Genomic DNA, 21,485 nt, shown 5'->3' with positions numbered 1-21,485 from the left:
AATGCTGATAGGTTTATCATGTTTATGTTATTTATAACAAAATGTTATAGAAATCATTTTATCATTGTTCAGTGCCATTTTAAAATACTTTTGGAAGACAAGAACCAGGTAATGTACTCTTATCAAATATTATTTGAAAAACCTAATAAATGATAATTCCATTGGATCCTTTTCACTTTTGTTGAAAGCAATGGAATTGATACCATTCATCCTAACCAGAGTACATTACCCAGTCATAGCTGTCATTCATAGCTTGTCATACTTTATCAAAATCTATGCCAATATTTTCAGAAGTTTCTTTAGTTTCTCAGAAAGTTTTACACATTGTGGTATATCATGAAATGATTCCAATTACATTAAAAGCTATGCATAGTCTTTTCCCCCCTTTTCTAAATTTTAAGTTTTATTTTTTGGTAAAGTGAGTGAATAAGATTGTTTAAAAGATGAAAAAATGGTATAACAGAGACACAGTTAAACAAGGTGCACACTTGAAAAAGCTATATAAGCAAAAAAAATTTGTGGTCACTTCATATCTTAAAAATTTATTCTCCTGACTGGTGTGGCTTAGTGGGCTAGGGGATATCTCCCAAGCTGAAAGGTCAATGGTTTGATTCCCAGTCAGGGCACATGCCTGGATTGCAGGCCAGGTCCCCATTTGGGGGCATGTGAGAGGCTGCTGATCAATGTTTCTCTCCCTCTCTTTCTCCTTCCCTTCCCCATGCTCTAAAAATAAACAAATTACTTAAAAAACCTATTTGTGCTCAAGTACTTCAAGGAATGTTCTCATTGCTCTAAGGGAGCATATAATAAGTTTGAAAACCACTAGGCTGTCACTAGATTAGATGCCCACTAGTGACAGCCTCTATAAAACCAAGATGACTGTTCTGGAAAAATTTTAACCAAATCTCATCTTCAAATATCAGAAAAAACAATTTCTTCTGGAGTGGAATCAAAATATGGATGTCATTTACTAAAGAGTGGATAATTACTTTCTTCATTTATTCAAGTAGTATTTTTGAGCACCTATTACAACTAAAGTGTAGGTATATGATAACATTTTATTTTTAAATGCAACATGGAAAATAAATCTAAAAACTTAAGAATTGTTATTACTGTAATTTCTTGAGCCTGATCTAATATTCCCTTCTTGGTTTTAAATGTCATCAGCAGATGGATATGCCACGTAATCCCCAAGTCAAAAGCATGAACATGAATAAATAAACTTTGAACGTATAATAAAATCTCATTTTAAATAAGATTACTTTTACAGTCACTTATTCTGGGAACATGTTTGCCTAGTAGCCATACTCTAGAACCCAGATAACTCTTATTTTATTTTATTTTTTTTTAAAGATTTTATTCATTTTTTTTTTTTAGAGAGGGAAAGGAGGGAGAAAGAGAGAGAGAGAGAAACATCAATGTGCGGTTGCTGGGGGTTATGGCCTGCAACCCAGGAATGTACCCTGGCTGGGAATCGAGCCTGGGACACTTTGGTTCCCAGTCCGCGCTCAATCCACTGAGCTACACCAGCCAGGGCCTCCAGATAACTTTTAATAGATTTATTTCACAGTTGTTCAAGAATTCAAGACTTGGAAAAATTTTAAAAAATGATGGTTGCATGATTATAACAAGTGTTAGAACATTATACAGTAAATCATTTTAGCTATCTTTTGACATTCTCAAAGACTGTGACTTTGAGTAAAAATTTCAAAATGACAAAAGTATAGATGTTTGCAGCTCTTTAAGCTTAAGTATAAAACTACACTGTCTATTTGTATACATGTTCTATATGGTGGCCACCAGCTACACATGGCTACTGAGCCCTCAAAATGTGGTTAGTTTGAATTGACATGTATTGTAATGATATGTGACCAGGTTTTGAACACTTAACATAAAAAAATCAATGTATAATATCTTATTTTTTTTCTAATAAGTCATATGTCGAAATAATAACACTTTAGATATATTGGGTTAAACAACATATACTTTGAAAATTATTTTTACCTATTTCTTTTTACATTTTATTTTATTTTTAAAGATTTTATTTATTTATTTTTAGAGAGGGAAGGGAGAGAGAAAGAGGGAGAGAGAGAAACATCAATGTGCGGTTACTGGGGGCCATGGCCTGCAACCCAGGCATGTGCCCTGAACTGGGAATCGAACCTGCAGCACTTTGGTTCACAGCTCACGCTCAATCCACTCAGCTATGCCAGCCAGGTCTTTCTACATTTTAATGTTACTACTAGAAAATTGTAACTAATGTTAACTAACTATCAAAGGTTTGATCTCCAAAATATATAAAGCACTCACATGAATCCACTCCAGGAAGACAAACAACCCAATTAAAAAATGGGCAAAGGACCTGAACACATACCTCTCCAAGGAGGACATACAAAAGGCCCAGAGATATATGAAAGAATGCTCATCATGGCTAGCTATCAGAGAGATGCAATTTAAAACCACAATGAGATACCACTTCACACTGGTCAGAATGGCCATCATAACCAATCAACAAACAACAAGTGCTGGCAACGTTGTGGAGGAAAGGGAACTCTAATACACTGTTGGTGGGAATGCAGACTAGTGCAGTCACTGTGGAAAACAGTATGAAATTTCCTCAGAAAACTATGGAACTGCCTTTTGACCCAGCAATGGAATTGCTGGTACTATATCCTAAGAATCCTGAAACACAAATTCAAAAGAACTTGCACACCCCAATGTTCATAGCAGCACAATTTACAACAGCCAAGTGCTGGAAGCAACATAAGTGCCCATCAATATGAGTGGATCAAAAAACGGTGGTACATTTACACAATGGAATACTACACAGCACAAGGGAAAAGGAGCTCCTATCCTCTGAGACAGCATGGATGGATCTGGAGAGCATTATGCTAAGTGAAATAATCCAGGTGATGAAATAGAAATACCATATGATTTCACTTATATGGAACCTAATCAGCAAAACAAGTGAGCAAAATGCAACCAGAGACATTGAAATAAAGGAAAAAAACTGACAGTAACCAGGGGAGGAGGGAGAGGGAACAAAAGGGGAAGAGTTATCAAGGAACATATATAAAGGACACATGGACAGAGCTAAAGTGGGGTAGGATCAGGAGTGGAAAGTGGAGATGGGTGGGGCAGGGGGAAGTGGTAGGGGGAAAATGGAGATGATTCTACTTGAACAACAATTGAAAAAAGAAAATGAAAATATATATCTTTTATTTTAAGGAAGAAAAACTAAATGGGCTTTTGGCCAACCAATATTGGCATCTTCATTAAGTTAAACATGACTTCATACTGATGTTTCCAACCTTAGCTCATAAATAATTCAAACCTTCTACCCTTCCTTTTCTGTAACTTCTCACTATAACAGTGAGACATCTGGTTCCCACTATCTGTCATCAATTTACTTAATTGTTTAATTCTAGTACACATGTATAATATTTAGAGAACTTTTAACCTGTATCCCCATGAAGAATTACTTTATCAACTAGAGTACAGCACTTATACTTCCTTTATCTAACAGACTCCACCCATTTCCAAAGTTACTTAGGTCAGCAACATTTCTTTTCATCTCTTTCAGTGTGGTTTTTATATGCTTGTAATAGAATTACATTCTTTTGTCACATTCTGCCTTCCGTTCTGGGATCTGCTAATGCCCTGAATGATTTTGTAAACACATACATTTTTCAGTTTGTGCTGTTGTGATGTTCCAAGGGTTTTGGCATGCATAGTGTTATTATGCACTATTACAGTATTACTGAATGATTTCACCACCCTAAAAAGTTCTCTGTGCTTCACCAATTCAACATTCCATTCTCCCAAATCCTTGGTTACCACTCCCTGTAGAATTTTGCCATTTCCAGAATATCATAAGAGTGAAGTCATACATTGTTTAGACTTTTAGAGTTGGCTTCTTTCTCTTCTTACTCAACAAATATATATTTAGGATTCATCCATATATTTATGTATCTTGATAACTCATCTCTTTTTAATTTATGAATAGCATTTCATTGTATGAATATGCCACTCTTTGTTTATCCATTTGCTTACTGAAAGATATTTTGGTTGCTTCAAATTTTCTTTCTCTTTTCTTTTTATGGTTATTATTTGCCAAAAGGTTAAGAAAGTACCTCAGTGGAACTGGGCTCCTTTTCCTGTTGCAGCAGCCTGGACTATCTTACACTTGAACTAGTGTAGTACACTTAGTATCTCTAAAAAAATTTATATTCAATTCTATGTTCTCCTATATACCTTATTTGAAGTAATTTACAAAGGTCAGTAAGACAATCCTCTAAAGTTTATGAAATAGAAAGTATTTCTGTAATCAAATGTGATTAGTATAGTTATGTACATTCTAGATACAAAATAACTTATGCAGAAACGTTTACCAATAAAAATGTTTCCAAAAATAAAATATATTTTGAAATCTACACATAACATGACACTTCTTAAACTATGGAGCCTATGCAAACACACACATATACACATGAACAAACATATACACACAAAGAAAATAAACAGTTTTGTCTAGGAATAGAAAACCATAAAAGACAGAGAAACAAAGAATAGGGCACATTTCTGAATTCAATCTTTATTTAATTTCCATTTAAATTTTGGCCATTGTAGTTCATGATCTGTAAAAATAAAATTCAATTGATAGATAGCTTTCATCAAGAGGTTATTAATGATACCATGTGTTCCTCCTTAACAACGGACATACTCCCAATATTTTCTCCCCCTGAGGATGTTTTGGAAGATTCTTAAGCCTGTACCATCCACAGAAAGAAAAGTCTTCTTTGATATATATGCCTATTTCCTTGACTTTTTAAACATTAGATTTTTTGGCCCTAATTTCCCATGCTCTTGACATTGCATATCTTCTGATTCTACAACTTATATTTCTATACCTGCTAATCCATGGTTTTCTAGAGAAATATGATAACTTCGGGGCTCTGGTAAAGACATGGGAAAAAAGAGAAGAAAGAGATGTTGGAGGAGAAAGACATTGTTTCTTCACTTGCCCTCTGCCTTTCAACTTTTAATCCTCCCTCACACTATGCTTCCATAGAAGCCTTGCCTATTTTGATTCAAATCTAAGATGGTCCTAGTATTAGCCACCAGCACCATAAATTCAGTATTGAGGAGCTATGACCAATACTATGGCTGCCTTTCAAACTGATATTTCTTAGAGAGCCTGCCTGGTTTCCACAGAACAATCTTTATAGTCACTAAGGCCAAATCCCTTTACCAGAGATGTTTCTAGTACAAAATGCATGATGCTAAAGGGAAAATGTACTTAGGAGTTGAAGTCAAGTTAAGGACACGGGAATTTAAAAAAAAAAACAGTCTGTTCTGGTTAAAAAATAAGGTTTCTCTCCTAACGGATATAATCTATAGACTTACTTAAAATTTTAATTCTAAATGTTAAAGGCTTCTAGCAAGGCAAGAACCTTGCTCTAGCAATAGAGGATCTAAACACCCTATTCCAGTAGTTAGACTCTGCATGTGTTCATTAGATCTGTTGAAATCATGCTGGGTGTTGATTGGGCAAAACTGAACAACTGAAAAAATTCTTGTATCCATCTTCCCTCAGAGATTTGCCATTCTTTTGCAGGGGAAGTCAGAGTATACTTTTTGAGTAGGGGAAGTGAGTTAGAGCTAGAGTTAACCTGACAGATCACCTATGTGGAAGTAAGAGAACAGGTGGTGGGAGCCATAACTAAGTGTTTTCCTCTAACATATTTAACCAACCCTATGGGAAAGAAGAATATCCAGAAAGAAAGAAACAACGTAAGTAGACCTTACTCATCTAATGAAGCTCATCGCACTGCCATAGGATGAGTTAAAATGTGCTAGAATTTAACCAACCTCACATCTGCATCTCTTTTGGATAGAATACTTGCTGCTAGCTTCTCTAAGTCAAAAATCTGCTAAAAGCCAAGATTATGTTGTGCTGCCTTGAAAATATGATGGGCTTTTGCATAGTCTCTACTCCCAATTTAGTATTGTCTCCCTATAAACCTATGGCTCTAACTTCTGAGTAATTTAACAAAACATTCTTTTATCTTTAATGAGTGTTTCTTTAGAAAAAAGGCAAGCAATTCCCTATCTGTCTATCTATCCAGAGAGAGAGAGAGAGAGAGAGACTGTGTGTGTGTGTGTGTGTGTGTGTGTAAGTACTTCTGCAAAATTTAAATTCTAATAGCGTACTTTCTTCTGGAAGAGTAAATGGAAGATCCCTTGGCGGATCTGCTTAGTCTTGACACTGTAAATGATGGGGTTCATCACAGGAGGTGCCAACAGGTAGATATTGGCCATGGTAACATGTACTAGTGGAGAGGCATTCTTGGCAAAGTGATGGGTCATAGATAAGCCAACCATGGGAACATAGAGAACCAGAACAGCCAGAATGTGAGAGAGACAGTTGTTGAGGGCCCGGAGCTGCTCAGTCCAGGAGGCTGTGCTCAGGATACTTTTCAGGATGAGTGAGTAGGACAGCACAATGAGCAGAGGGTCCAGCACAATGATAAGCAAAACCAGAACAAATCCATACCAGCTGTTGAACCGGATGTCACCACAGACCAGGCGAATCATATCCTGGTGGAGGCAGTAGGAGTGAGAGAGAAGGTGGGAGTAGCAGAAGGGCAGGCGCTTGAGCAGGAAAAGGGAGGGGAGAACAGCCAGAACAGAGCGGCAAATGATGGCTATCCCAATCCTGCCAATGACTTCATTGGTGAGGATGGTGGCATAATGGAGGGGGCGGCATATGGCGACATAGCGGTCAAAAGACATGGCTAACAACACAGAAGATTCCATAAAAGAGAATCCATGGAGAAAGAAAAACTGGGCAAAACAGGCCTCAAAGCTGATCCTACGAACATTGAGCCAGAGGAGTGGCATCAGGGTGGGCAGGGTGGTAAAGGTTAGACCCAGGTCAGTCAGGGCCAGCATAGAGAGAAATAGGTACATGGGCTGGTGGAGAGATGGCTGTTTGCTGATGACAGTGAGAATGGTGGTGTTGCCCATGATAGAGATGGTGTAGAGACAACTGAAGGGGATGGAGATCCAGATGTGGGAGTCCTCATATCCAGGGATGCCAGTGAGGATGAAGTAGGAGAGATATTTTGTGGTGTTAGTCCCTTCAGACATGGTGAATGAATGCAAAACTAGAATCTGTGTGTTCTGTAATAAAAATTCAATCAGTAGGATTCTACCATAGAGTCATTATCTGTTTAATCCCGGACCCAGTTGTGTGTATAGGACTGTAATACCACTGAGCACCACAGCACTAACAAACAGAACCATGGATTCTTTTGCCATACATTTCTGTTTAACATTACCTCATTTTTCAACTTCTATACCCACCACTGTGCACTAAAATTTAGCTTTATGCTTCCTGAAAACCTTGTAATTCATTTCCAACCAGTCCTTGTAATAGGTATGTTTACATATACAAATGCATTTACTAACTGAATTTTTCTCACCAATATGTCAATAATATTTTTATAATCAAATTCAGAGACTTTATTTATATTTTACATGACACAGAAAAAATAAGATTCTGTGCACTACTTTATGCTATTAAGTTGCATAGAAATGATATTGAAAGAGGGAAGTTTCATTACAATGCCCAGGGGTCTTCGAGCATCTACATGGAAAGCATAGCACTTACCTTTATATGGAGCATTAGAGTAGAAACAAACTTTGGGGGGAAACATCACAAGTTCAGTTTTTACATGCTGAATTTGTTGTTTATAGCAACTATCTAAAAGAAATGACAATTAAGCAAATGCATATGAGATCCAGGAGGACAGAGTAGAAGCCTGCTGGAGATGGGGATTCCGCGACATAGTGATGGTAGCTGAGAGCCTAGGAGTTGAAATGCTAACCCAGGCAAGAACTTAGGGTGAAACAGAGAGAGACTGAGCTAAGCTCTATAAATAAATGTAAAATTTAGCAGGATATTTGTTTTGGAAGAAGAAGCAAAGTAAACTAAAAAAACTGCTTAGAGAAGTGGGTGAAAAAGATAAAGAAAATAGGAGTCTCGGAAGCCAAAAAGATAAAAGATGTGGTCATCACAGTTCAGCTAAGATACTCAGTAAAACAAATTCTGAAAAGTGTATTCAATTTAAGGATGAAGATGTCAGTAGTAACCTTTTGGAAAGACATTTCAGTAGAATGATAGGAGAAGATGGTAAATTAAAATGGTCTAAAGGATTGGAGACAATTTCTGTAAATCATGTATTGTAAAAGAGGTGTCTATACTCCCCCATAGGGGATAAGTGCAGGCTTTTATTCTTTAAATAAAGGAATGAATATAACTTTTGTAAATAAAAGGTTATTAATTTTTAGAGTGCTCTGAGAATAAAAGCTTGGATCTCTCAGAAAATGCACAATGCAGTTAATGGGTTACTATTTATTGAATCTAAACGCGTATGTCCCAAAGTGTCCATAAATGCCAAACTGATAATTCCTAGAAAAACATTAAACTCTGGAATTTAAGACACAATGCAAGGTAGAATTAGGGAAAAGAAAAAGGAAGATCAAATAAAAATGGATTTTTTAATTAGAAAAATAAAAAGCAATAAAAACATTAAAAAAATTATTCCTGAAAGAATCAGTGTAATTTGAACACCTCTAGCAAATTTGGTCAGGAAAAAGAAACACAGGCAGACATTTAGAAATGAAACATAATGAGATGGCCAAAACTGTAGAGAAATTGCAGAGGCTGTTGAGTGTTTATCAGTAAAATAGTAAACAATAGGAATTTGGATGTCTTTTAGAACTTAAAGCACAAATCAAAAGACAAAAGGCCAGAGCAAAGGTTTTTAAAATTTTTTCAGCACAAAGCCCTAATAGACTTGATTCTGATGTCTGAGGTATTAAACACTTCAAAAATATTTTAAACAAAGAACATGATAATAACAGAGATGTTTGGCCATTTGTAGAAGCTTAAAAGAAAGAAAAGCCTGGAAACAAATGGTGGTGGCATCCATCCAAGCACTGTGCAAGAGTGGGTCTTAGTCATATCTCCAGGGAATGGCATCTACTACATGTGATGGCTACCAGAGGTCATTTGGCTTGGTACTATTTAATATTCAATCACTGATTGCATTCTTGCTCTGACCCAGAAACCATTTACTATATTTTGGATCCCTAAATTATTTTTGTTTGTTTGAATAATGGCACACTTTTTTTCATGCATTTGGTACAGTAGATACCCCTTATTACTGGGGGTTACTTTTTAAGACCTTCAGTGGATGTCTGAAACCAAAGATAGTATTAAACTCTATTATACTATTTTTCTAAATGTACACACCTATAATAAAGATTAATTTATAAATTAAGCACAGTAAGAGATTAACAACAACAATGAATAATAAAATAGAACAATTACAACAATATATTGCAATGGAACTTATGCATATATCACCTGTTTCTCTGGTAACTGATCTGATAACTGAGAAGGCTACTCAGGGACCACAGCACAGGTAGTGTATCTATATGTAACATGGACATGCAGGTCAAAGGATGATTCAGGTCCAGGATGGGATGGAGCAGGGAAAAGTGAGATTTCATCATGTTATTCAGAATGACATGCAATTTAAAACCCATACATTATTTATTTCTTGAGTTTTCTATTTACTTTTCTAACTGCAGTGGATTGCAGGTAACTAAAATTGTGAAAAGATATGGCAGTTAATGGGGGACTACTGTATTTCCCTTTGTTTTCATACTGCAGTTTCCTTTAGCTTGGTTAGTATAAATATTAATGGAGAGACATAATTGATTGTGACAGAATTCTATTATTTATGAGTTAACAAACCTAAGACTCCAAAGTTTATGAAATTTTTTTACTAAGCATAAAATAATGCCAGATTTTAAGGAATTTTGAGATTCAGGCTCTAAGATTTTCCTTGTGATTTCCAAATATTTTCTTTCTAGGTTTAGTATTTCAAATTTCAGTATGTCCTTCAGAAGTAAAATGTTTTGTGCTATGGTTGAATATAACAGAGAATCCACATGATCTGCAATAGCAATGGATGGCAGAGAGTAGGGGATAGCAACAGTGACAGCAGCAGTAGTGTTTGCAGAGAAATTACTGGGTGTTAGATACTCTTCTTAGATATTTACTTATTTTAACACAATAATTACACAACTGATATCTATTATTTTAAAGAATAAGGGGCATGTGTATTGATAAAGAAGTATTTTTTTTCCTCTGAAATCCAAGGAAGTCTTAGTTGAGGTAGTGGTCTATCAACAGTATTTTGAGAAGAAAGTCACAAAAAATGGGGAGGGATTAGGATGGGAGACAAGTATTTCAAACAAAGCAAATGGTTATAGTGCATTACAAGAAATTGTGTTCTGTAGTCTTCTATAGCCATCTGGTGTGGGCTTGATTACAGGAGTGGTGGGAACTGTGGCAGAAAAAAGGGTGAGAACAGAGTAAGGGCTTTAGAGGGTGGTTATGGGACTATCACATGGTGTTAAGTCAGGGAGTGACATCATCACATTTTTAGTTGAGAGATCGGATGTGAGTCAGCACAAAACAAGATAGAATTAGGGGAAAATAACCCTTTCTGAAGAGAAACAGGTGCTATATATGAGTATATGTTTATCTGTGAGTATGTGTATGTGCTTACCACCACTTGCTTGTGTGGGGGAATAGGACAAGAAAGAGAACATGACAGGAGATATGATATATCGTTATGAAGTATATTAAAGAGTGCAGAATTTAAGGACTTATATTAGAATTTTTTGACCTAGGATGGGTCAAAAGCCAATGGGTATGTGTTAGGAAAAAAAAAGTCAAGTCTTAATATCAGTAAAAACCTAATAATTTTTCTCTGCTATAAAGCACTTATTTTTAGTTTCTAAAGTAACTCCAGGTAGGTAAAATTCTTAGAAACTCCATACCAGGTGCAGATGGTGAAGACTTTGCATTGGGTGTAGGGTAGTTTATTGAGATCTTTAGGTTTCTTCCAGCCCTGCTTCTTTGCTTCTGTGACTTATCCTCTGTATTAAGGTCTAGACCCAGTAACTGGTAAATATTGATGAAATGATTTCTTTACCTTCATATTTGCTCCTCATCTCTCAAGTTCTTACTTAAAGGTAATATAATTCATTAGCCCTGGATGGTTCATGCTGGTTTCTGTTCATTCCTCATGAGATGCTTTCATTGAACTTACCTCTTTCTGAGATTTGGTGAACAATTTGCAGGGCAGACAGGAGGATGAGTAAAAATGGAAACAGAGGGAATACCACCCAGAAAATGCCAATTTTCAGGGTGGGATTTGGTGATAGGTGATCTGCTGATGCTTACCAACACAGACTAAAAAGTTTTCAGCTTTGATGATCACAAGTTTGGTATAAAAGAGAATAATGGCATCAGGGCTATGTTTTGAACTCATATGGAGGACAGTGGTAAATCTCTTGATGAACTTTTTCATTTCATGTCCCCTACCTGTCACATCCCCATCCCACCTTTTGTCAAAACATCTCTGACATGGGTTGGCTGCATTCTCCCTTTGTCTCTATGCTGTATCTCCTGTTCTCACTTCCTAGGTGTCCCCCTCCTCTTATTACTGACTATCCATGGAGCAGTCCAGCTTTACCTTTGTGCTTTCTTGTTCTTTCAATGCTCTCTCTGGCTTCTATTCTCTTATCTGTGGTTGAATGTTGCATACAGTCCTGAAGATCCTGGGCTGGAATGCAGAAGGTGGGGGGAAACCTCTGGATCTTATAGGAATCTTACAGGAATATTGAGATTGTGCTCTGAGACCTGAGTCCTCAAGGGACAGAACCGGGAAAGATAACAGTACCTCTAACATTTTCTGAGTGTTAAACATTACCAGTAATTGAACTAGCAGTCTTAAGGGGATATGAAGATTTTGCTAGATGACATGGAAAAGACATTGTATTGTGGTAGTTTTTTTCTCAGTGATTATTAATTTCCTTCTGCTTCCTACAGTAGCTTATATAGTTTTGAAAAAGTCTATTATGCTGAAAATTACCCTTTTATTCTGTCCTATTGAATATGACCAAACTCAGATTTAATATAGCTTGAAGATTTAGGGGAAGCGATCCCAGATCTCCTTATATATTTAAACGTCAGAAAGTCAAGATGACATTTTCTCTTACAGGAAAGATGAGATTTCCTCTTCTAGTGTCTCACATTATTAACATTGACCTACATTGTCCTTTACTTCTTCTCTAGAAGGCTGGATCTCTACTCAGGCAAGAAAGGTCTGTGATGAATGCCATCAAGAGACAAATGGACATGGACAACAGTGTGGTGATTGTGGCAGGGAGGGAGATATAAAGGGATGTATGGTAATGGAAAAATGCAATAAAAAAACTTTAAAAAGAGAGACAAATAACCTAGGATTTTATGTGGGATTTTATTTAGATTACAGTTCTCTCCAGACAGTGGAATCAGCAGCTATTCTGGTGTTCATTGTGAGTGTTTCTTTCATTTTCTACCAATGAAGGCACAGCGTTTTTGCAAGCATGGCTTGTCTTCATCCTGTATGTGGCTTACTTGGCATTTAAGATCTAGTCTGCTCCAAGAAGTATCCACCTCTTTATAGTCCCCACTGCTTCAGTAGGGAGATTATGGTTATGAAGTTGTAAACCCTGAAAATGTAGAAATTAAGTAAAGAACACAATCTGATTGGGAATGTAGTATGACACTACATTTGGGGTGTAGTTTTAATATATAATTAGTCCATGTTTAGTAGTTAGGGCTTAAAAGAAATAATTTAAAATGGAAAAATAAAGCATTAAATTAAACACTGTATTTACCAGTATAAGGTAAATATCAAAGTTGATAAAATATTGATAATACTGATAACTCTTAAAGTTGAAAAAAGAGTATATGAACATTCTTTATAATATTGCCTATTTTATTCATATTTGAACATTTTCCAAATAAAATGTTTTAAAAATAAGGTAGTAGGTAGAAGATAGTGGCAGACTGTGAAGTCCATTAACTTCATTGTTTTCATTATTGTTTATAGTAAAAGAGTAGACACTGTCTAAATAAAACAGAACATTACATACTTGTGTTTTTGTATGACTTGCAAGACAAATATTGTTTTCACATTTTTCAAAATCAGTTTTTATTGTTATTCTATTACAGTTGTCTCAATGTTTTCCCCTTTGCTGCCCTCTGCCCATCCCACTCCCTGCTCCCATAATCAGTTCCCACACTGGGACATTGTCCATGGGTCATTCATACATGTTACTTGTCTAGTCCCTCCACTTTCTTTCTCTGATTGTCTCCCTTTCTTCCCCCTCCCCTCTGGTCACTTTCAGTCTTCTCCCTGTTTCCATGCCTGTAGTTCTATTTTGTTGGTTAGTTTATTTTGTTCATTAGATTCCACTTATGGGTTAGATCATATGGTATTTGTCTTTTGCCAACTGGCTTATTTCACATAGCATAATATTCTCCACTAGCAAGACAAATAATCCAATTAAAAATGGGTGAAAGATCTGAATAGACACTTCTCTAAGGAGGACATACTGATGGCCCATAGACATATATAAAGCTGCTCACCATCACTAGCCATCAGAGAGATGCAAATTAAAACCACATTGAGATATCATCTCACACCTGTCAGAATGGCCATCATTAATAAATCAACAAACAACAAGTGCTGACAAGGATGTGGAGAAAAGGGACCCCTGGTACACTGTTGGTGGGAATACAGATTGGTGCAGCCACTGTGGAAAACCTTGTGGAATTTCCTTAAAAATCTAAAAATACAACTGCCTTTTGACCCAGAATTTCCACTGCTGGAAATATACCTTAACAATCCCGAGTTACCAATTCAAAAGAATGCACCCTTATGTTCATAATGGTATTATTGACAATAGATAAGTGCTAGAAACAGCCTAAGTGCCTAGTAAATGAGGGGATCATTTACACAATGTACAAAATTGGTACATTTACACAATGGAATACTAGGCAACAGAAAGAAAAAAGGAACTCCTACTTTTTGTGACAGCATAGATGGAACTGGATAATATAATGCTTTTACATTTTAACTGATTGAAAAATAAATAAAATGCAAAGTTTTATGACACATGATAATTATATTAATCTCAAAATTCAGTGTCCATATACAAAGTATTTTTTATTTTCATATTTAGTCTTTATTTTTTTCATTGTTCTTCAACTGCAGTTTTCTCTCTACCCATCCCCACCTTCCACACTCAGTCCTACCCCCCTTTGGCTTTGTCCATGGGTCCTTTACACATGTTCCTTGATGATGGTTCCCCTTCTTTGCCACATTACCCTCCCCTCTGGTTACTGTCAGTTTGTTCTTTATTTCAGTGTCTCTGATTATATTTTGCTTATCTGTTTGTTTTGTTGATTAGGTTCCACTTATAGGTGAGATCATATGGTATTTGTCTTTCACCACCTGGCTTATGCTAAGTGAAATAATCCATATGTAAACTTCTATTGGAATATAATCATGCTCATGTATTGTTGCATTGTCTGTGGCTGCCTTCACACTACAGTGGCACAACTGAGTAGTTTTGAAAGAAGCTGTATGACCCACGAAACCTAAAATATTTAGTCTCTGGCCCTTCGCAGAAAAAAATTGCTGACCTCTGACATAATAGTGAATGTACAAAGAGTTAAGCAAAATTTCAAAGAAATGGAGATACAAATATTCTCATTCTTATGAAATGCTTTTCACTCTCACTTAAAGTAGAATGTAATTGAAATCAAATTGAGATAATTTTTTATTCATAATATTACCAAAATTTTAAATAATGTTAAAACAGAGTGGTTGGCAAGGGAATGATGAAAGAAGCACTTTCACAATTGCTGATGGAATAGTTAGTGGGTATGATTTATATGAAGGGAAATTAGAATACTCTTGCTATAAAAATTATAAATACACAAAATTATTTATTCAGCAATTCCACTTAAAAATTAGTTTACAAATGCATTTATATGTGTTAAAATTTATATGTGTATACAAGATTATTTACTATATTATTTATGAAAGCATCAAAAATGGAAGCAAACTAGATTTTCCTCAGCTGGGAACTGAAATAAATTCTGGTAACATACAATATACTCAAATAAACAAATAAAATATTATGTAGTTGTAAAAATAAATGATAATGCTCTTCATGTACTGGTTATGAATTACCCCAAAGATATATGTTTATAATAAAATCAAGTAGAGGACAGTGCATAATTTTTACTTGGAAAAATACGAATGAACATACTGTATTTTGCTGTGTATAATATGTACTTTTTTGCCCAAATTTTTGAGGGAAAAATAGGGATGCACATTACACATGGGTAGTTCTAATTTTGTATCTATATAAATGTTTTTAATCTTTTAATTCATGCTTATCCATTAAAAGTGTAATTTTAAAAAGCAATAATGATATCCATGTGCAAAATAATACCCTGTAATACAATAATCCATTTTGTTTCTATAAATAAATAAATAAATAAATGAATTAAAAATCGAAAGATTTTTTTCCTGAAAGTTTGGGCCCAAAATGTGGGTGTGCACAATACAAGGTAAAATATGGTAATTTCTTGTTTATGTATAAATGCTTTCCTAAAAAGAAATATAATAATAAAAAATAATCGTTGACTTTAGAGAATTCTCAGAATTATTAAAATATAGTGACTTATGTTTATATTTTCAATATATGCATTCAAATGGGAAAATTCAACTCGGTGGATGTCTAAATTGTCAATATTTATAAACAAATGTAAATTTAATACATTTGAAACTGCATGTAGTGTCTTGTGCTTCTTGAATATTTGGCTTATGCTTTATATCAGTTTTGGAAAATATTTAGGTTATTATATTCAAATATCACTTTTCCCCAGGATATTCTCCTTCTGGGGCTCCAATTAGATGTGTATTTAACCTTTCCAGCAAATACCATGCCCTTTAAGGATTTTTCTTTCTTATTAAACTTATTATGATTTAATTTATTCTACATTCTCAAATATGCTGAGCCAATCCAGATTCATACACTTCAATTTTACAAAGAAACAGAAAGGAATGAAACAACCAAAAAATTGATTACATGTTATATTCTTTTCACATCTCATGATAATGCAGATTTTACCGTGGGTAAAATTCACAAAAAATCTATACTCTAATGTTGTGTTATCTTGTTCTGAATAACAGGAGATTATCCAAAGACTTTCAACTTGTTACATAATAAAAGAATTCCTATTTTTCAACCAGATAACCTCCTGTAAATGTGCAATCCATGACACTCATAAACTTAGGTTTCAGAGCTAACTAATTCTCTAATTAAAAGTAACAAAATTTAAAGTAGAAAAAAAGAAAAGAAAAATTTCCAATTTACCTGTATTGTACAGGAGCACAGATGTGATGCACTGCATTCCAAGGATCCCCACCTTGGCTCCTCACTAGTTAGAAGACTGGCTGCTTTCTTTCACCACAAAGTGAAAGCTGTACTTCAGACAATGCTAGGGATGGGAGGAGTTTTGGGACATGCCCTGGACAGCAAACTGGCCAAGGCTGTAGTAGGGGTGCCCTGGTTGTAGCTCTGATTCAGGTTGTGTCTTTTTTATCTCTCCAAATCTCCTCATAAGGAAATGGGAAGGTACTGGGCATAGTGTCATGAACCTTAGCCAAAAGCTCACTGATTATATATGTACATATAAAAAATCACCCCATGTCATTCTACAAAGATAATACTCATTCTTTTTTACAGCTACCCAATACAGTGTGGATACCTATGATGGTTTTTATTATTATTATTTCATAATTTTTATTATTCTATTACAGTTGTCCCAATTTATTTTTTCATGGACTTTATCTTTTCACATCTATATAGTCTGGATTATTTTCCAAGTTATTTTTCAAAACTTTGATTCTTTCTTCATTTGTGTCTAATATGATTAAACCTACCCATTCAGCTTTTAATTTCAGTTATTTTCAGTTCTATAATTTCCATTTTATTTTTAATTAGTTTTATTTTGTTGCTCAAAATCTACATTTTGCAATTTAAGTTCTAGGAAAAATTGCTCAAACTTATTTTACATGTTTGGGTATATTAACTTCAATAACAGGATATTTAATTGATCTGCACCTTTTGCCTTTTTTTTTTCCCTCTTGGTTTCTTCACTTCTTGTATTTTACAATTCTGGTTATACTTTAATGAAGGTCATAAAAATTATAAGGATAATTTAAGAAGCTGATCAATATCTTTCTGATGAAATTATTCAATTTTACTTCTGATTAAAGTGACTAACCTCCTCAGTTTGTGGCTAAGGAGTTTTCCAGGATGTGGTACTTTCTGAGATAAAGTGAGAAAAGTCCTGGAAAAAAAATGAGATTGTTGGTCACCTTAATGCTTAATGCTTACAGACAGAGTAGTAAAATTAGGTAGTGAGTTCATTAAACTAACTATATTAGGATAAGACTATTTCTACTTTTCTCTCACTTTAAGGTGTAAATTTTCTGGAATCCAAGTAAATGCCTAGGAATGTACTGGTCCCCCTGGTGCAGGAGGGTCTTAGTGTTTCATTTTTGTTTCTCTGCACTCCAGCCCTTTCACACTGAGTGAGCTCTTCTCATTTTGTCAGCTATTGCCTTTAAATCAACAAATTCCTAAAGTGGGAAAATAGCACAAAATAAAACACTCACTTTTCTGTTTCCCTTGTCTTTGGAACCTTTATATTCTCATTGCACTGGATGTTCTTTGAAGTCATTTACAAAATACTTCTCTAACTTTTCTAATTGTTCTTGGTAGGTGGATTAGTCTGAAATAAACTAACATTCCAGTGCATGTAGAAATGCCTGTAACATTTCATGATTTTTTCTCATGTTCTAATTTATAACTTAGCTTCATAACTATCTGAATTAAATTATTTATAAATTTACCCTGTTGAAGAAATAAAAGATCAAGGCAGTTTCAAAATGTCTAAACTTTAAGTTAGGATAGTAAATATAATGGCAGGAAAAGATGGAATCAATCTTGATATTTTTCTATCAAGTCATATTGGGTTCTGCTCATTATTGAACTTTATAGATAACCAGAGACTTCTAGAAACCTCATTGTGTGATTTTCTAGGATTTTGTCAGATCCTGAGATTGTCTTTGAAACTGGACCTCAGGAAAATAAAGTGATAAAGATTAAAAAAATGGAGCTGGAAAAATTATTTCTAAACTTCATGAGGAAAGAAAGGCACATGGTCTCTTTGGTCACCATTTTATCTCTCTTGTACCTGACATGCTCAGCATTCTCAATTAATGTTACTTGACTAACTAGTAAAAAGGATCCTGAAAGCTGCCGTTCTTGCTCAATTGACAGCATAGTTTAGAGGTTAATAACTTAGACTCTGGAGTTTGACTCAACTAGATTCCAAAGCAAGCTCTTAGATGTATAGATTTGAGCAAGTCGATTACTATTTCTAAACAACTGCTTTTCATCTGAAAAATAATAATAATAATTGCATTAACACTACCTCATAGGATTGTTGTGAGCAGTGGCTGAAATGAAGTGCCTAGTGTACCTTTGCATCTCAAAAGTCTTAGTTCCTTTCCCTGAAAGTACAGATGTAAATTTTAAAGTATTATTTCTAATATCTGCAAAGAAATATCTAATCAGACAGAAAATGTTAATGTTCACAAAGGGATTCTTGCTCTTTTGAAAGATTCTGCATCCTGGATGGGAGACTTTCAAAATATTGCATAATGAGCAAAATTTGTAATCTTTGGGACTCTCAGTTTAGGACCTTGGTAAAGATGGATGAATACCATATCGGAGCCAGTATTGGAAGCCTTCTTTGAGTGAGCTAGTGTTTTCTACTGCCGATGAGCTTATACCAACAACTCAAGAGAAGGTAATCCATTTCAATTTCTTTTCTCCTCTAACATAGGGATCAACAGAATCCCAGAACACCTTCAAGCTCCTGAGTACATTTTCTTTATGGGAAGTTCTGTATTTTCATAACCACTCTTTCTTTCATTCCTGCTCCAGCTATGCAAGGGAATAGAAAACTTCTTGTCAAACATGTTTTAAAATACCACCAATTCTTTATATTGTTCTGTTCTGTTAAACATAACCCAGCCTCATTTTCACTCCCACTCTGGAGTGAAACTGGTTCCTGGCTAGATTATGGAGAGCCTCCTGTCAGATACTGTATTTTAAGGTAACACCATTTTCAGAATGTGCTATCTAGAACCACTTGTGATTATAGAAAAAAAGTCCCTTCCTACTTTGCACTTCATCTAAACTCTGGATCTCTTCTCTGACAGCATTTGGACAATGCTACGACGAATTTCCTTGGTCTTAATGCTATACACTATGGGGTTGACAAGGGGTGGGAAGAATAGGTAAGCATTGGCCATCAGAGAATGCAGCAAAGGGGACACATGGTGTCCAAAGCGGTGCACCATTGATAAGCCAATCATAGGCACATAATAAACCAGCACAGCACAGATATGTGAGACACATGTGTTGAGTGCCTTCTTACGCTCCTCCCCAGTGGCAATATTCAGTACTGTGTAAAGTATAAGTCCATAGGAGACCACAATGAGCAGTGAATCCAGCCCAAAAGTGCTGGTAACAATGAAAAGCCCATAGATATTATTGATAGAAGTGTCCCCACAAGGTAGATGGATGAGGTTGGGGTGAAGGCAATAAGAATGGGAGAGGACATTATGGCCACAGAAGGGCAGGCGCCGTAAGAGCATGGGCAATGGGGCCATGAGCATAATGCTTTTCAGCCCAATGACAACTCCTGTGCCAAAGATTCGGGGCAGGGTTAGGATGGCTGTATAGCGCAGTGGGCTGTAGATAGCCACAAATCGATCGACAGACATGGCCAGCAACACAGCTGACTCCATAATGGAGAAAGAATGAATGCAGAACATCTGGAGAAGACATTCATCAAAGCTAATCTCAGTGGTGCCAAAAAGGAAGATGCCTAGCACTGTAGGCAGAGTGGATGCAGAGACACCAATCTCAGCCAGTGCCAACATGGCAAGAAAGAGGTACATGGGCTGGTGTAGAGCAGAGTTCATTCGGATGACATGAAGAATGGTGCCATTCCCAAGGAAGATGATAATGTACATCAGGCCAAAGGGGATGGACATCCAGATGTGCTCTGCCTTCAGCCCTGGGATACCAACCAGAATGAGTGTTGTAGGTAAGAACTCCAGAGAGCTATTGGAGTTCTTCATGTTGAAATCTCATTCCGTGGGGTCAGTGCTACCTTGAAAATTAGAAAAAAACTAGTGAGATAACATTACAATGGAGAAAGACACCTGGACACAGAGGAAAGGGAAGAAGAAAACAAACCTCATGGATACAGGTAGCCAAATGTCTCATACCTGAAAACTGACAGGTGACCACTATCATGAAATTCCCACTACTAACGGGGTTGCAGTCTCCATCGGAGAGAAGTTCATGACTGGTAGAAAATTATCCCTTTAAGTCATAGTTCTCCTTAGATCTGCTAAGGGTGAAATGACTGCCTTGTCTTGGCCTGACCCTAGACGGCCGCTGGGGAGACTGTCACATAGAGGCAATTTCAGCATAAGATATGGACTAATATCAGGAATAGGTAAACAGAGATATTACTGATAAATATATAGATATAAGTCAAAATCATAGTATATCAAAGCCAGCTAAATGCTTGGTAAATAAATACAGATATCCTTGAAGTCTAAAGCAAAAATGAGAAGCGGTGGTGCCCAGAGCCTGGAGTAAGTGACTGGAAAATTAAAGTAGAAAAGAATGGAGATTGGATTCACATGGATTTCAGCTGTTCTGGGTCTTGAAAATGACTAGAAAGTGACTGGAAAGATTACATGTAAAGGATAGAATCAGGAGGAGATAGGAATCAAGTTTGGTGGATTTGTACACAGACTTTAAGGCTCATGAAAGTACTCTGTCATGATGATATCCAAATATCTTCACTCACGGTTCTCAAAGACAACCATCCTTGCTTGTTGGGATCTTTTCCTGGCTTAGACATACCTCTGAATACATTGAAACAATAACACTGGGAATGGACTTTCAAGAAACATTCTCCTGGGCAGGAGAAGGAAAGAGAGGGGAGAAAAAACCACCTCCCCAAATTGGGTGTGTTGTAAACTGAGTACTTTCTGAGCCTGCACAAGAATAACAGTAGAACCCTGAACCCACAGAGTAAAAAGGATCTCTGAAAGTATTTTTCATCTCACTCATCCTACCCCATATGCATATCTGCTCATATATTTGCACATGTACGTTTTTTGGCTCACATATCTGCACATGCATTTTTCCATATTTGCTGAAATCCTGTCTGCATCTTCCCTGATATGAACTCTGCATTCAGCTGCAGCTGGACTTACAGGGACCTTACTATCATATGTTGATTATTAAGTTATTTTCTCTGCACATCTGTAACCAATCAGCACTCCTTTATGCCATGTGCCATACAGGATCCTGGCAACACAGAATACTGG

General features: G+C 35.9%; 2 protein-coding genes across 2 annotated transcripts; both read right to left on the bottom strand.

Annotated features, from left to right (window-relative positions):
• Positions 1-6,201: 6,201 nt before the first annotated feature.
• Positions 6,202-7,177, bottom strand: LOC114498906 (olfactory receptor 51Q1). The gene has a single exon (XM_028514913.2). The coding sequence runs from the start codon at positions 7,150-7,152 to the stop codon at positions 6,202-6,204; it is 951 nt and encodes a 316-aa protein (XP_028370714.1). The 5' UTR covers positions 7,153-7,177.
• Positions 7,178-18,603: 11,426 nt separating this feature from the next.
• LOC114500780 (olfactory receptor 51J1) lies at positions 18,604-20,233 on the bottom strand. The gene is given in 3 exon segments (XM_028517566.2): positions 18,604-19,655; positions 19,657-19,913; positions 19,916-20,233. Coding segments are annotated over 3 exon segments (951 nt in total). The 5' UTR covers positions 20,217-20,233; the 3' UTR covers positions 18,604-19,262.
• Positions 20,234-21,485: the final 1,252 nt, after the last annotated feature.

The sequence above is a fragment of the Phyllostomus discolor genome, chromosome 6 (genome assembly GCF_004126475.2).
Source record: "Phyllostomus discolor isolate MPI-MPIP mPhyDis1 chromosome 6, mPhyDis1.pri.v3, whole genome shotgun sequence".
Classification (NCBI taxonomy): Eukaryota; Metazoa; Chordata; class Mammalia; order Chiroptera; family Phyllostomidae; genus Phyllostomus; species Phyllostomus discolor.
The sequence above is the reverse complement of the archived record's forward strand: the minus strand, read 5'-3'. Positions and strand labels throughout refer to the sequence as shown.

Bases quoted from the DNA above. Each gene is read 5' to 3' on its own strand.
- LOC114498906 (XM_028514913.2), bottom strand. From the start codon at position 7,152: ATGTCTGAAGGGACTAACACCACAAAATATCTCTCCTACTTCATCCTC.